Source organism: Charadrius vociferus, unplaced genomic scaffold, assembly GCF_000708025.1.
Source record: "Charadrius vociferus isolate BGI_N301 unplaced genomic scaffold, ASM70802v2 scaffold1168, whole genome shotgun sequence".
NCBI lineage: Eukaryota > Metazoa > Chordata > Aves > Charadriiformes > Charadriidae > Charadrius > Charadrius vociferus.
In genome coordinates this window covers 363728-379946 of record NW_009661376.1, presented here as the reverse complement: position 1 = coordinate 379946, position 16219 = coordinate 363728, and the positions used below count along the sequence as shown (strand labels likewise).

The window sequence follows — 16219 nt, the reverse complement described above, 5'->3', positions numbered from 1 at the left end:
AAGGGCAGGGAAAAGGGCGCCCTCCTGCCCCGGCAGCGCCCGCTCACCACCGGCCCTACCTCGCTGTCGGGCACAGCAACAGCATGTCCTCCCAGCCGCAGCCCCTTCTCTGAGCACTGCCGCTTCTCCTGGGAGTGAGCCAGGTGTTTGGTAACATGGCTTTTCCTGGAGGAAGGGGGTCCAAATCCCCCGTCTTTTGCCCAGACTCAACAAGGAGACTGTGCTGCTGGGGGACGCGCGGAGCTTGTTGTGTGCATCCTGCCATACAACCAGGCGCTGTCCCGGCCCAGCTCTTACGGGGTGCTTTGCCCTCTGAGGTCTGCCCCACGATCCACTGAGCTCAATCCTTCCTCTGGCAGTGGCCTGCACCCTGGGGTTGGGGTAGGCAGCTCCTTGCGGTCCGGTAATGCTCCTGACCGGGCAGAGATGCACAATGCATAAAGAAGGGGGGTGGGGAGGGTGGGACACAAGGTTGGGAGGCGGGTTAGGAGGAGGGAGAAAAAGAACATTCTGGTCTTACTTGGCCATCAGTTGGTGCTCTGGAGCATAAGATTAAATCAGACTACACTCAGAGCACAGTGGCAACAAAGACTTAGTTCTGGATGCAAAACTGTCCAGCCCCTTCATAAGCCTTGTCCTCACCATCAAGCAAGAGCAGGGAGGCACAGGCACAGCTCTCACGAAACCGCACAGTTCCACAGGAGGAGCTGGGGGGTGGCACGTGACAAAACCCAAGAAAACCACAAATCCTCCTTACAGTAACTACAACTGCGTCTTATGGTCTGCTTTGCAACATAAATACACACCACTCCAATAACCTGCCTCATCTCCAAATGGCTGAGTCAGTGAGTCAGTCTGGCCAGTAACCAGATTCCCAGCTGGAGAATCTGGTAACTGAAAAGTTCACGGCTAGCTAAACCTTCTCTTAGTTTCCTCCACACAGAAACTCATTATTGCCGTTGCATAAAAAGGAGGAATTGCCTAACTTCACGGCATTGCTGTCTCTCCAGCTGGGGTGGAACTGACTCTGCAGGGACAGGGGAGAGCCCTTTCTGGGGCAGAGGTGGGACACTCCGCAGCACTCCACGGAGCAGGGTCTCTGCAGGCAGGCGGGACCGACTGACAGCAGAGGGGTTCACACCGCGTGACTCCAGAAAGCAAGCATGCCGAAATCATCTCATCTATTTGCCACCACCGTCTTCAGAGTGATTCCCCTGAAGCAGGATTCACTCACACTACTGGGAACCACTCACCCCGAGCGAGGATTACCCTAAAACACGGCCTTCCTGAAAGCACAAAACTCTGCGAAGGAAGGTGTCCCTGTGGCAAGCAGTCTGCACATATTTCTAGTCCGAGCTTCACACTGTCCCCATTTAAGGATGCAGGAACCAATGCATTTCTTAGTTACTAGATGAATATTGATTTTCTTTTTTCTCATTAACGCCTGTTCTGTGCCAGGCCCTGGCTGGAACAAGACCTGCATCTGACTGCACGTGCACCAAACTAGCATGCCGAAATTGTTAAATAAAATGACCATAATGAACCATAAGAGCAGAAAGAAAAGGGGTGTGTGTGAACAAACTATGTTTTGTGCTTAGAACAAACTGATTTATGAAATACAAGAAATATTCAAGCATTATAAGCAGTAAGTAAATTGCACTGGCTGCTTTTTTTAAGACTTCAAGCCTCTTTTGTATTGATAGATTATTATTTTTTCAGCTTCCAATCAGTTCCCCAATTCCATCTAACCTAATCACTGAATTCAACTAGTTGGATAAACTGAAATGAAGGAAATACTCACTTTTCAGTAGCAGAAGAGCCACCTGGCATCAAAACCTGGTTTAAGCACTGACATAAACTGCTTCCAGATGCTTAGCCAGTCATATCTCCCAGATAAGTATGAGAACTTTTCTTACAAAATGTATCAGCTAACATCTACTGTTTGACTATTTTTAGTATCTTATTTTGTGTATTTTAATAGATCAGAATAACTTTAGACCTAACATAGTTTATGATTATTGCATGTTTAATTTGAGGTAGTTTTTAAGGGAAAAGGCAATTAATATAAATTCACAACATCCAACTGAAAAAAAACCAAACCAAACCAAACAAAAAAACAAGCAACCCAGGCTCCAAACTTCTTCCTAAGTCGGAAACTCTGGGGACTGCTTTGGCTTGGCAGGGGGGACAGGGAGAGAAAGTTGTTGGCATATTAAACTGTGAATTTATGAACCGATATCTATGATGCGCCAGTTCACTCGAGCAGCACTTGCTCCTCTCAGTCTGATTCAACCACAGACATCATTGTTAGCTGCATCTCCCGGGCCCGTGAGTAACCTTGGGGTTATGCAAAGCCCAGCACCGTGCAAGCATGAACTATGCTGGAGTTCCCTTGAGCCCCGGCTTACCAGAGGTCCCAGCTCCCAAGAGCTGCCCATGGCAGGACGTTTGGAGGTGCTGTAAGGAGATGCAGCAAGAAAATCCCTCCCTTCGGTCCCCACTTCCAGAAATATTAGATGGCATTTCAAAGGGTTGATATTTGATATTGATATTTGATATTGGTTTCCCTCTGATGGGGACACTGTATGCATATGAGAACTGGCTAGGATCTTTCCTCCAGGAGAAGGGAGACCAAAGACTGGGATGACACGGGAGGAGAAACAATCAGGTGTGAGGTCAGTGCCTCAGAAAGGAGAGTGATCCAAAACCAGTGGAAAGTAAAAGGAAAAGGAGGAAAAAAACCTGTAAGAGTGGGACACAGGCTGTCTTGAGTCAAGGGGAAAGCCAAAATAAAGAAGGCCAGTGAAGAATCAGACAAAGCAACAAATTTACAGACAAAACTGAGGAGAAAGAAGATGCAGATAAGCAAGGAGCACAGCCTAGGCCTGACCTGCTTCTTGTCATCAGCAGGAGTTTTGGAAGACTGGAGGGCACTTAAAGACCAGGTCTAGAAGGTTTCGCAACTCTCCTTCCTTACACAACCTGGACCATAGGCTAACAAAGTATTTTCTGCCATCATAACCTCACTGAGTGATCCATTCCTGCCTCCTTCACCATAATATGGTGCCCAAGTTAGCGCCATCTCCGTGGCAGCAGAAGGTACACCAAAATGATCACCTCATAGCTGACCCACAGCTGAGCTAAGCTACCAACTTAGACCTCAGGTATAGCTGGCTTGTGGATTACAGGGCTGGATAGAAAAGAATGGTGCTGGCAAGAGATACTGATGTCTGGTTGGAAGGGGTTCTCCTCTCTAAACCATTATTCTGCTGGAAGCCTTGGTGCTTGAATGGTATACCTGTTCTCGCCCTCATTACACAAGAATCAAATAATCTGTGTTGGACAAATTCTACATTTGGTTCCTGTCCTGGTTTCAGTTGGGATAGAGTTAATTTTCTTCCTAGTGGTTGCTGTGTTTTCAGATTTGGTATGAAAGGAATCTCAATAATGCATATTGTTTTAGTTGTTGCTAGGTGATGTTTATACTAGTCAAGGACTTTTTTCAGCTTCCCATAGAAGCTGAGAAAGAGTACAGACAGACCAATAGAACAGCCAGTGGAATATTCCCTACCATAGACGTTATGCTCAGTATATAAATGAGGGGAGGAGAATCCATAATCACTGCTTGGGAGGAGCTGGGCGACCAATTCATAGGGTGGTGAGATTGACTTTATCTTGTATATTCTTTTACCATTATTATTATTGTTGTTATTTTCCTTTTTCTGTTATTGTTCTATTAAACTGTCTTTATCTCAACCCACGAGTTTTTTCCCTTTCCTTTCCCCTCCTTTTCTCCCTCTTCTCCCTACTCTTCTGGGGGAGAAGAACTGTGCAAGCGGCTGCATGGCCCTAGCTGGTGGCTGCGGTTAAACCATGACAGTTCCAAAATTCCCCAATGGTATGCAGCCTCTTTTCTTTGGCCGCACACTTATATAGCATTTGGCAGTTTATGGGGATTCTTTGTGAGGAAACCAACAACTGAGAAACAGTTCCTTCTCTGTCATGTAGATGAAAGGCAGACACACCGAGTAGCCACTGAAGCCAGAGCTGAAAGAAGTGTCCATATATATGAGAAAAACAGGGTTTTCTTGTGCTCCCCTCCCTTCAAAATTACTTTCAGTATCAGCATCTACTTTTGAGTTCTTTCTTTGACACAACTATCTCTCATGCCTTGAGCAATTTCTAAGCCTCCTTCTGTGGGCTTTATACTTGGCAGCAGAGACCAAGTGACACTCACAGTTACCAAGAAGACCCAAAAGATGCTTCACCACAGCTGATCAGAGACTTGTTGAGTTTGGACCTCCCTCATACATCAATGGCAATCACCACCATTGCTCCAAGGCCATGAGGTTCTCTCACTAAGATCCAAAGCACAGCCAGTCTTGCCAGAAGACGCCAGACTGCTGAAACACCTCTGACACTCTGCTACCCACTGCTGCCTCTCCAGCATCCTGCAAAGCCCATGGTCACACTATCCAAGAGAGAAAACCTTGGGAGCCAAGGACAGCAGCGGGGGGATTAGCGCCCTCCTGAGAATTTCAGCAGAGAAATAAACACATGAAGCTGGGCCCAGGGCTCTCATGGTGCTCTAAAACCAGAGGGAGACACACATTTGTGCCATAGACCCAAAGGAAGAGTTCACAAGTTGGCAGAGCGTCATGTCTGGCAGACATCACCCAGGAATCATGGCTCTTAGCTGTTCTCAAAACAAGACAGAAAGACACTAGGTCATGCTTGACCTGTTCCCAGACACCTCCGCCAGTCTACATGGCATCAGAGAAATCCAACCTCACTTTGAGAAGGTCCCGGCTCTCTCCTGCCACCCCTTCCAGGAGAGAAATGCACAAAGACTAGGCTGCTGACTGGAGAAACTGAAGCCAGGAACAACACCCAGGTGCCGGGAAGCTTTCACACAAGTTACAGAGACCCGCTTGTGGTCTCCCAGCCCAGGTATGGTGTTGCCCCATAGCCAAGAGGGCAGCCTTCCCCCCGCCACACATGCTTGATACTCACAGCCTGCGCATAGGCGCTGTATGGGCTGAACGGCAAGGTGAGAGATGGAGTGAATATCCCCAGCTGCCCCACCATTTGCTGCATACGACGGAGGGTCCTCTCCTTATCTGTGTCAGCAAACTTCACCACTAGACTGGAGGAGGCGCCCTAGGCACAGAGAGAGGAGACAGAGAGAGGAGCAGTGCGAGAAGAGGCCATGGGACAGCCAGAGAGTCAGCAGTCAGGCAAGGTGGGATGGGGCAGAACAGGCAGCAGAGAAGTGTGGGAAGAGGAGCAGAAGAGCAAATATTGGCGTGAAAGTACTCGGGAGCTGCTTGGAACCTGGGCTGTGCTCTTCTCCATCCATCCGTCCATTCAACCTGTCCCTTGCACACCCTTCCCCTCACACCATGGGCCTTGCACAAGCGGGTGCACACATCCCTGGCTGCGTTCACCAGGTGAGGGTGCAGCCAGGAACACCCAGGCCATTGTCAGCCACAAGCAACATCGTTCCACCACCATGAGCTTGGCTGCATAAGCAGGGCCGTTCCTGGCAGCTGGAAACACACCGGCTGCAGCAATGCACTGTCCTGTCCACAAGGTGCCCCAATCCAGGTTAGAGACTGTGAGAGACCAGATCACAACTGCAGCTCTACTTGCACAAGAAAGCACAGCTGCAGCTACACAACCACACACAATGCACAAAGCATCCCCAGCCTGCCCCAGAGGCCTCCTCGACTGCCTAAATATGAGAAGGAGGGGAATGGGCACAGACACTGGAGTGTTGACTGTAGCTTGCACCCTGCTCAGCTTTGAACTACTCCAGGTAGCTGCCTCCAAGATAAGTTCACAGCCCAGTTCTCTGCTCTCTTTTCTTTAGCCTTTATAGCTATTAAGTGCTGTTGTCACCAGTCTGGACAGACATAGATACACATACCAGCCCTGGAGACAGGATGGTTCCCAAAGACAACAGCACAGATGTGCGCACACACCCCCCACCCCATACAACCACATGAGTTGGAAACTGTAGTTCAACATATCATGGGTTTGGACAGTGAGGGGAGGTCCCTACAACAGTGTGATGGGAAGAGGATTAGGAAGAGGGTAGGTACCCTGGCCTTATACTCACGGGCATTGTCTGGCTGCCATGGAGTGCGTGGATTGCTGCCTGAGCCTCTGTGTGAGATGAGAACTTTACAAAAGCACAGCCTGGAAAGGGACAGAAAGAGCACAGGAGATTGCAGTGACAGAACTGCTGCGAAAGTGCCCCTTGCATCATCATGCAAGAGACAGTATCTGGGTCTCAGGCAGGGCAAAGGAAAGCCACCCCAAGAAAGCAGGGAACAAAAAGGATGGCTCATCCCAAGTCCTCTATCCTGGAAAAACAGAAAGGGTGTCAAACTTTTGCTTCAATGATATACTCTATAGATGATGTCACCACTTCCACCCTTGTCCCTGAATACCACTTTCCCAAATTCTCTGTGCACTCCTAATTGTGGGTACAAACACTTCAAATTGCAGGCCCAGACTGTGCCAGCAGGCTCACTAGTGATCCCGATAATTCAGCTACTCATCACGGTCTGCCTCCCCTCCTTTCACCTTGGTCTCTGCCCATCTTCCCCAATCTTTCCTTGCAGCAGACAACTCTTCCTGCTCTGCTCCCTGTGCCTGACTGTGATAGGAGTTCTCCTAAAGATGGGTGGGGGAATAAGTGCCCCAGTGGAAAGGAGGCACCGGTGGTGAGGCAGGTAAGCGCTACCTGAAGAGCAGGGAGAAAGGGCACAACACGCAGAGGGGTTCACACCTTTGCTGTTACCATCAGGTCCACGGAGCACCGTACATTCATCAATGACCCCAAATGGTTCAAAGAGTCGAAGCACGTCATCCTCAGACTGCTGCTTATTTAACATGCCCACAAAGAGCTTCCTGTCCCCTAGGGGTAAACACAGAAACATCAACCTTCTATGAGGCTTACAGTCCAAAGCACGAGGATAGGGACACTTAAGCACAAAACAGCCTAGGTGCTAAAAACATGCCTGGCATGGAAATGATTTGCTGAAATGCTTCCAGAAGTGAGTATGCAGGGTCCTCCCAAGCGCCTCACACCTGCAAAGGTTTCTGTGGCTTCCCCTGTCCTACCCGCCCCAAAGGAAACCCAAAAATTAATAATTTCCTTCTATTCATTAGCCCTTTCCTTTGAATGATCCAATAAAAGTAAGAAAAACTGCTTAGGCAATTATACCCCTATGGAACAGTATGTTACATTCAAGAGGTACCTTAGGAAATACAGCAGACCAACCCAGGACCTTTGGCTTCTGTTTCCTTTTCCTTCCTTCCAAGATAACTGTTTCCACAGCTGCTATGTAACAAAGCATCTTAGCTTCAATATGTCTCTCCCTACCCCAGTCTAACCAGCACATCTACCGAGCTGTCTTTTAAGGCCTGGAATAAACCCTAGCATCCTGGGTCCCAATTTGCCTCACCACAGGATCAGCCAAATGCAAGACAGTTGGGTGAGGGCCAACAAAAAGCTCCATGGTCTCCACTCCCCCCTCTCCAAGGGCATTTTGTACCCATGTCGCACTGGCAGCGGGCTGGAAGGCTGCCCAATACATCCAGGACTTCGAGCTGAGGGTCCTTCTGGGTTCCTCCATCAGAAGGGAGAATGGTTTTGTTGGGATGGTCAAGTGTGGAGGTGGGAAGAAAGGTGCACAGTGCTTTCTCCCCCTCTCTACCACCATCAGTACACACAGGGGCCCATCACACAGCCTGATGCCATCCAGTCAAGCACGAAACACAGCAGTGGTTGGGGCAACATCCTCCACAGATTGCTGTGAACAGCTATGAAAATAGCAGAACATTATAATCCCAGCTTAAATGCCAGGCCAATCTCCATTTTTGCAAGGAGACAGTTGTGCCAACTACAGAGTTAACCCTCCGCCACCGCCCCAAACATGCATGGAGAGACATGACCCATAAGAGCGAATGTGTCAGAACATGGCTTGGGAGGAGCAGAGGATTCCTTATTGTTAGTGACAGGGTCAGAGGACCCGGCTTCAGACAAAACCAATGCAATGTGACGCACGTCAGGGAGAATAGCAAGGAAGCTGCTATCTGTTTGAGAGTGCAGTGACCTGAAAAACAACAGGTCTTGGAGCTACGGCAGCAGAGCAGGCTGCAGGGATGGTGGTGTGTATGTATGGCAGGAACAGATGACATATTACGCATTCACACTGCCGGCAAAGCCTCCCCCCAGCCCCTTCCTTGCTCCCCTTGGCTCAGAGTATGGTTCCCACCCAGATCAGTAAGCAAGTTTCGCTCCCCCACCCCCACCTGGGCTCTGCCGCGTACAGACGCACTCGGGAGCACATGCAGGAAGCCTCTACGCATGCCACTGGTCCCTTGCAGAAAAGCAGACGCACACACAGAACATCAATGGACAAGCACATAGGCTCACACATGCACAGGAACATGCTTGCACATTGACCCAGCCCCAGCAGGCGCCTTCAGAAACAAAATTCCTCAGTACGCAAGAGGGACGTGCAGAGAGATGCAATCTTCCACCATGCAGACACCACAGGGAGCCGCTTCATACGGCTGCACCAACCTGCAGAGCACAAGCACAAGCCCATGCGGGCACAGCTCTCCGCTGGGCACCAGACATACATGCGACACAGATGCCACTTTGATGCACCACAGATAAAGGGTTAAAAGTGCGGCATCTAAGGCTCTTACCCGGTCCCAAACAGACACTCCTGATCTATATCACTGGCAGTGGCTGAAATACATGGCCTTGTGTATTTTTTAAAGGCCAAATTTCCCGGCTTCCCCATTTTCATGATTCCCTGGATAACTAAACCCGTGGGAATTTCATCCCCTTCCATTTTCCTTGCAATTCTTTCTACAATTCTCCCTGCATCCACACAACAACGGTTGCATTTTGGAGCTGCTATTTCAGCTGATTGAGTCCATCCAAAATTTAGTGCTCTGGCAATGCCCAATAACCCCCAGCCAAGGCACAGGAGCTGATGAACCAGGTACTGTACAGCTGCTGCCTTAGCAGTAAGACAGCATCTGCCCCCATGCGAGGCCAGCTCAGAAATGCTGGTGGGCAAACCAGCCAGAAAAGAGCACATAGAGAAGGTGAAAAATCTGACTGGAAGGGGAGTGAAAAAAAAAATGGGACTGGTCAGGAACATATTCACTGGAAAGTGGAGAGGAGAATGGAAACCAAAGGAGCAGTAGCTCTGTGCTCCCATTAACATCACCTGTTGCCATATGTGATCCCAGTTTGGCTATGGGAGTGGACACGAGCTCTGCAGTGTTCCCCCTTCCTGTACCCTGAGTCTATCCTGCAGCTGCAGCCAGGCCTTATTTCAGATATGTGCACCACGCTGCGGCCTTTGGATTGCAAACACGGCAGGAGTTCCTCAAAAAAACACATCAACAAAGGGTAGAAACACACTGGGAAATATTTGTACTGACTTTAGACGCTGTAAAATAATCCTCTGTTCTTTGAACTAACAAGCAAATAATTGCGGACTAAGACTTAACAGCCAGAAATGCACTGGATGGTCTTGCCTTGCTCTTTAGGGATCCCAGCAGGCTGGCTGGCTGTTTGGGTCAGGGTGGCAGTAGGGGCGTCAAGACAACGGGGAAAGTCAGTTATATTAGAAATCAAAAAAGCTGGAACTCTAGGTGGGGGGAACATACAGCTACAGGGACGTAATGTTACTTTTGTGACATCGGCCTTTTGCTTCTGGACCTGATTTTGTGTAAAGTGAGGTTTTTGCAGAATATTGGGTAACCACTGGAGAGCTGGATAAGTGGTTCCAGTTTTGGCTGATGACTAATTCAGTGCAAAGACCTGATGGCTACCACAGCCACCCAAAGCTTAAGTCTCTGCCAAGCAACAGTCTAATGGATGCAAGAGGCCACAATTTTGCAATGGAGGCAGTGAACGAAAAGGAACCTTGTCAACTTGCAATCAAATCAACATTAAATGAGTTACTAGTTGTTTTCTCCTTCAGAGGGCCTTGAAACTTCCTGGATAATTCATGTAGTTTCATCCTCATACCATATCTGTTGGATCGAAAGCATTTTTCTTTACTCTGCATTTTGGGAAAGGTCCACTGAAACAGTGGATGCGACTCTCCATTCTTGCAGTTTTACTGCAGGTCTTCTGTTGTCTGACACAGCTCGCTAACAGAACGTTTTGGAAGTCTTGTGTTTATCTGGGAATTTCAGCTTTTCTTTTTTGAATTTGGAATAAAAAAATGCCAGCCTTCCTGACTATGCGGGACAGGTTAAAACTGTGATACCTTAGGGACTCAAGATGTAAAGGCAAATATAAAGAAACACACCTATTGGTTTTGAATCTTTTCTGAATGCCCAGAATGGCAATATCAGAAGTGGGTGAAGTCACTGACAACACAAGAGAAAGATTTTTTTCAGTTATTTTCATTTCATACAGCCCAGTTCCCAAGATTGCACACAAGAACAGGATCCAGGCTCGTTCCCCCAGGACGCCTCTTTGCAGCAACAGGGGACCTGGGAAAGGGCTCCTCCACTGCTGACCTCTCTCCTTCTCCCACGGAGCCCAATCCATGATCTAGTGCCCTCTCACTTCAGGCAACCTGCACATAGGGGTGTTCCCCTAGCAATACCCAAGCTGCCTCACATCTCCACAACTGGGCTAAAATGCTGCAACCCCTTTCACCTGATGTCTGCTGTCACCACTCTTAACGCGATTGATCCCAAACCAGTTGGCATCCTCAAGCCACTGCTGTGGGTCACCGGCTCCTTTGGCTCCCCAGCAGGGACTCCTGCAGCGCTGGAGGATTTTCTCTCCCCCACCCTCCTCCTGCAATTTTTCCTTCACTTTCTCTCTGGCTCTTGTTTTTCACCCTCTGATTGGCAATTTCCCGTGCTGTCCAGCAACCAGGAAAATTGTCTCTGATCTCTCGCTGTTGAGTTCCCATGGAAACATGCTCTGGGCACAGTCAGTCACCCAGGCAGCAGGAGGAGGGCCAGGGCAGAGAAGGTTGCCGATGAAGATATCACAGGAACAAGGAGGGGGTTAAGGCTGAATGCTTCAGCCATGAGAGAGAGAGGAGAGCACACAAGCACTGGACACTGCTCCTCTTTAAACCCAGTAGATTTAGGTCATCCGGCCAGCAGCTGTCAGCAGCAAGGATGAGGGAGAGGGAGGAAGCCTTCGCAATCACTTGGCTGTGGATGGGATGCAGCAAATCTCCTTGGGTATGCAGAGAGCTCCCTCGTCTCTAAGGCAGTGCTAATGGGCTTGGGCTAGCTGTCCTATCGCATCAGTGGAGCAGAGTGCTCCAGGTCTTGAAAGAAGCACAGACAAGCTCCTCTGCCCCTCCCTCCATCTCCTCCTGGCACTCCCAGGCTCACATCACAGGCGTAATGGAAAGAAGAAAAGGGCTGACAAAGCCTATGCCAGAATCACAGGTCCCCCTCTGAACTAATGCAGGCAGCACCTTTTTACTAATGAATTCCCTCCGCAGGGTGCAGTAACACTGAGCATCTAGATATCCGCACACAGCCCCTGCAGGGCTTGGCCAAAACTGCCCCTTTAGCATAAAAACTAGCATCTCTTAGACCAGGAGACAAATTCTGGTGCTCTAACTTCACGTACTTAATTCAGGGTGCTCAATTTGAGATGTCAGTCCCCGGAGAGAATAAAAGAGGTTCCCTTCAAGGATAATGCAGAGCAGAGCCTCACTGATGCATGCAGTTGTTCCCTTGATAAATTCCTAGTCCAAACAGTTTTTCTCTGCCCCAAATCTTTCTTTTACCTCCTGTAAGTGTGGGGCTATAGTAATAGAGAATGGGTCTTCCCATACCTGCAAACTTGCTCATCCATGTCCCTGACAAGTGGAGCACCATGACAGAAACCTTTGGAAAGAGCAACCTGATTCAGACAAATATAGGGTGCTGTCTTGACGCTGCTTCTGCCTCAGGAAAAAATCCAGTTTGTCATGTATCCTGTGGGAGCTACTCGTTTCTGAGCTCTGCAATGAAGCTGGAAAGAAGCTAGGCACATGGGCTGGAGGGAGGCAGGTGTTCAGACACCAAAGGCTGCTTTTCTCTATGACCTTCTCCATGGGAACCAGAGCTGATGCCCTGACACGTGCAGCCATTAGAGACTGTGCCACTTTTCACGAATCTGGAGATTTCAGAGTCCAGTGCCTTGACCAAAAGCTTGCCTCCAGATCAACATCCTGGTTTTGAACCTGTTGGTCTATTTCAGCTCAATTTGACAGAGGAGCTGAGGCATCGGAGATGTTAAGTCCCAACACATTTTGTGATACTAGGTGGTTGTGTATAGAAGACAGTGCCTACTAGTGTCCCACCAGCAAAAGAAAGACTGCAGAAATGACCTCAGCCTAGTATTAGACACCAGAGATTCCAGAGTTGCACTCATCAAAGAGACACAAACTGTTAAGAAAACAAAGCTGCAGTGGTGGGTCTGTTCACAGCCTCAATTGTCTGTTTGGTCCGGTTTTGCTGCTGTCCTCTGAGGGCTTAATGCAGGAATGTCAGCGGTGCATGGGTGGTACTGGTGAAGGTAAATGTACGCATTTGCCTGTGAATGTGTGTGTCAAGTGGGCACATGTATGTTTTCGAAAACCAGTGCGCACATGGGACATCTGTCTGTAGCTACATCTGTTCGTGTCTCTGTTGGCTGCGAGGGTTGCTATGCAGCCACATCTTACAGCCTGAGGGTGCACGGGATCTGCCAGCACGCACATGTAATGGTTTTGTGATGCGGCGTTATTGATATAACTGGCAAAGGCTCTCCTAGTCTCCTACGCTTTTTTTCTTTTTTAAAGACTTATCAGGAATAACCTCAGATACAATTACACAATTTCTGAATTAATTAGAAATCTGGGGTGCAAATTTTTAAAATCAATGTGGTGGGGGAAGGATTGATCACCTAATGGCTGTATCCAGAGGCAAGATGAGGTGTCAGTGAGCAGTCAGCTTCCTCTATCCAGTGCAGGCACCTCTAAAGGACAGCTCATCTGCTCCTGATATCAATCTCAGGTGTGACAGAAGGAATCACCCTGAAGGCACCCATCTCTTTTTACTGTCTATAGCATGGACAAGGACCTTAAACTCAACACCACTCAACCCCGAACCCAGTGGCTGAACTAAGGTGAGATGAATCCAGTCCTTTGTGTTGCACATTTTTTTCAAAAGGAGCATGTCTATAGGTGGCGTGCCTGGGATTCTCAGTATAGCCTAAGGGAATAAAAACTAGACTTCAGTAAAAGTCAGGTGTTTTATCCCTCAAGCAAATAACGAAAAGTCACAGATTCTATTTGGAAAAATGATCTGACTTAAACAGATAAAGCTTTTTTTTTTTTTAAAAAAAAAAAGGAGGATCACACAACCATAAATACACATATCCATATAAAATATTATAAAAAGTATCTCATGTTCCTGCCAGTGCAATAATTGAAAGTCACTACAGACTGCTTGGAAGTGACCCCTTAAAACTTAAAACACAGCATGCAGGATACACTGCCCTACAGGACAAACACTCTCACAGAAATTCTTCCCTCGCCACTACTAAACTGCTTTCAGAGGCAGCACCAACAGCATGAGGCATGGAGAGGCAGATGCTGGAATGGAGAGAAGAGGAAAAGAAATGTATTGCTAAGACAAGGAAAAGCAGCAAAACAAGTTCAGAAATTTGGAAAAGGCTGGAGTTGCAAACCTTCTCCACATGGAGGAGGCATCTGAGCTGCTGTGAGCTCCCCGTTAAATGAAAAGAGATTCTCTTGTTCCCCTATCCTCCAGCTCTGAACTACTCAGTATATGTTGGCTTTAACCAAGCTGGTCCTCTGCAGGCTGTTACAGCACCTCCATCTCACGCCTAAACTCAGGATCCTTTCCCTTCAGACACTATTTCCCCAACAGCCCCTGGGCCCTGGCAGTGCGATGGGGGCTGCTGCAGGACCAAGAGTGGAGAGGCGGAGACACTCCAACAGTGACGGGGGGGGCAGACGCTGTCAGGCTAGTAGTACCCTCAAAGGGGTGCGAAGGACTTGTGGTGCTCTCAGCTGCTTGCTGGGCCAAGCTGAAGGCCCCCCATCAAAGCCTATCCCTAGACTCTCCTCCCGCCCCCCCAAATCCCTGCCACACACAAACATCCCTTCATACAGACTGCGGGGAGAGCAAGGCTAGGTCAGGACCTTGTCTCTTTGCTTGGTCTCCCCCACACAAGCACACAGCTGCCAAAGGAGAAACAAGGAGAGATGACAACTACCTCCACGGCTCTCGCTGTCTGCGGGTTTCACTTGAATCGGGCGCGCCATCTGCAATGAAAGAGAAATGCAGAGGGTTAGAGCTCGGCCCATCTGCCTGGCACATGGTGCTGATGGCAGTGGCACCAGAGTGCCCCTTTCTGCCTGCCGTACAGAGTAGGAGGGTGGCAAAAGGGAACCAAGACATCATGATGGCAACCAGAACCCCCAGAGAAGGGACCACATGGACTTCAGAGTTCTCAAAACGAAACCTGGCAGTTTTCCCTGCTCAGCTGCTTGCCTGCAGGGAACAGCTCTCCTGCAAATGCCCACCATGCATTCTGCCTCCTCAGACACAGCTAGTGGCAGAGAAAGGACTCCAAGGAAGCAACTCATTACCATGAGACTGGAACCAGAACAGTCGTCAGGGTTGCCTAGGGTGTAACTATGCCTGGAAGCTCTTTCCAAGCCTGCCCTGACTGAGCGTGGGCATGGCTACCTCACATAATTCAGCCACTTACTTTCCTTGCAGGAGGGATGAAAGACTGCCTCTGAACTTCACCAGGAGCAGTACAGCAAGCAGGCACGTTATGTTTCCCCTTCCCCAGCCCTCACGCAGTCAGAGCTCTGTGCACCAGAGTGGCTCTGAAGAAGAGCAGTGCTGCTCTCCAGCAACATCTCCTGTCCACAAGGGGAACGCTCAGGTTCAAAGTGACAAAACTCTGTCTTGGTTGTGAAAAGCTGTTATCTTGCTTGCACTCATTAGTGTCATCAGCAATAATCCAAACACAAGCAACAAGCCTGAGCGGTAGCTTAGTTCACGTGATATGGGGACTCTCCAGGTAAGACAGAAGAACACTTCTACCCAGGAGTAGTTGCATTAAGTAACCCACAGCTTTAACTGTCTGATTTGCAAAGCAGGGCAGAACTCTCATCTGCTGGAAGGTATGCATGTCCTATGCTGCCCAGAAAGCTGACAAGCTGTAGCCTTCTTCCCATCTAGCAGGATCCAACTGAGCCAAAATCGCCTCTCCAAGGAAGGGTGTACAAGGCAGATCTCCACATTCACAGCACATCTCACTCCATGTCTTTCAGCATCATTCACAGAGGCTGACAGCGACTTGAATTACTGACATACATAATAAAAAACAATCAGAATATCGCAGGTAAGACCTGCACTCAAGTTGCAGGGCCAGGCATAGTCTGCCCCCTCTCTTAAGAAACACCCTCAAGAAAAACAGCAACAAAACAGAAAATGAAATCAAGCCATAAAAGACACCAACTGAAATGTGCTTAGAAGCCAGCATGCAAACATGGGCTGCTGTCAGTCTCCAAGTGGTGGCTGAGCCAGACTGGCCAGAAACCAGAGGTAGACCCCACATTCACAACAGCTGGAGGAAAACCATGAAGTAACTTTGCAGTTCACAGGACAGAGATGCCAACCAGAAGGTGACAGGTTGCTGGGGCATGGCACATTGCTGCTGAAGCCTGACCGGTGGGCACAGCAGAGCACTTGTGGCAGCTGGGGGCTGTGAGATGGCTTCCACTGACTGGTTGATCTCAGGCAGGACGAGCAGCAGCTGGGACCAGACACAAGCAATACCATCCCTGACTCAAGGAGCAACATGGGGCTGCTTGGCAGAGCCAGAGACTTCTCTAAAGGAAGGCCAAGCTGCTGCCATGCTGCACCTTGGAGGCAGCAGTGACAACTCCAAGTCCATCTCCCAGGACATGCTGTGTCATTTGGGGGAGAGGGAAAGGCTGAGGGTCCCTTTCCCACTCTTTGATCAGCTGCATAGATTTGCAGAGCTCCTGACATTGGGCTGTGCCGCCACACGGCCCCAGCACGTGCAGCACTCCACTCACCAGCCTCCAGGCTGCTGCTCCCCCCAGGAGCTGCCAAGGACCAGGCACCTCTTTCAGCCCACGAGCTGAGTGGGATGTGGGGT

At 49.1% G+C, this 16219-nt stretch overlaps 1 protein-coding gene across 1 annotated transcript in view; it reads right to left on the bottom strand.

Annotated features, from left to right (window-relative positions):
• Positions 1-16219, bottom strand: part of CELF5 (CUGBP, Elav-like family member 5) — a 32785-nt gene that overhangs the window by 3459 nt on the left and 13107 nt on the right. Inside the window, exons 2-5 of the mRNA XM_009893976.1 lie at positions 14294-14342; positions 6797-6925; positions 6122-6201; positions 5014-5160 (exon numbers count right to left, since the gene is read on the bottom strand). Of these exons, the coding sequence (XP_009892278.1) occupies positions 5014-5160; positions 6122-6201; positions 6797-6925; positions 14294-14342 (405 nt within the window). The remainder of the gene's footprint in view (positions 1-5013; positions 5161-6121; positions 6202-6796; positions 6926-14293; positions 14343-16219) is intronic.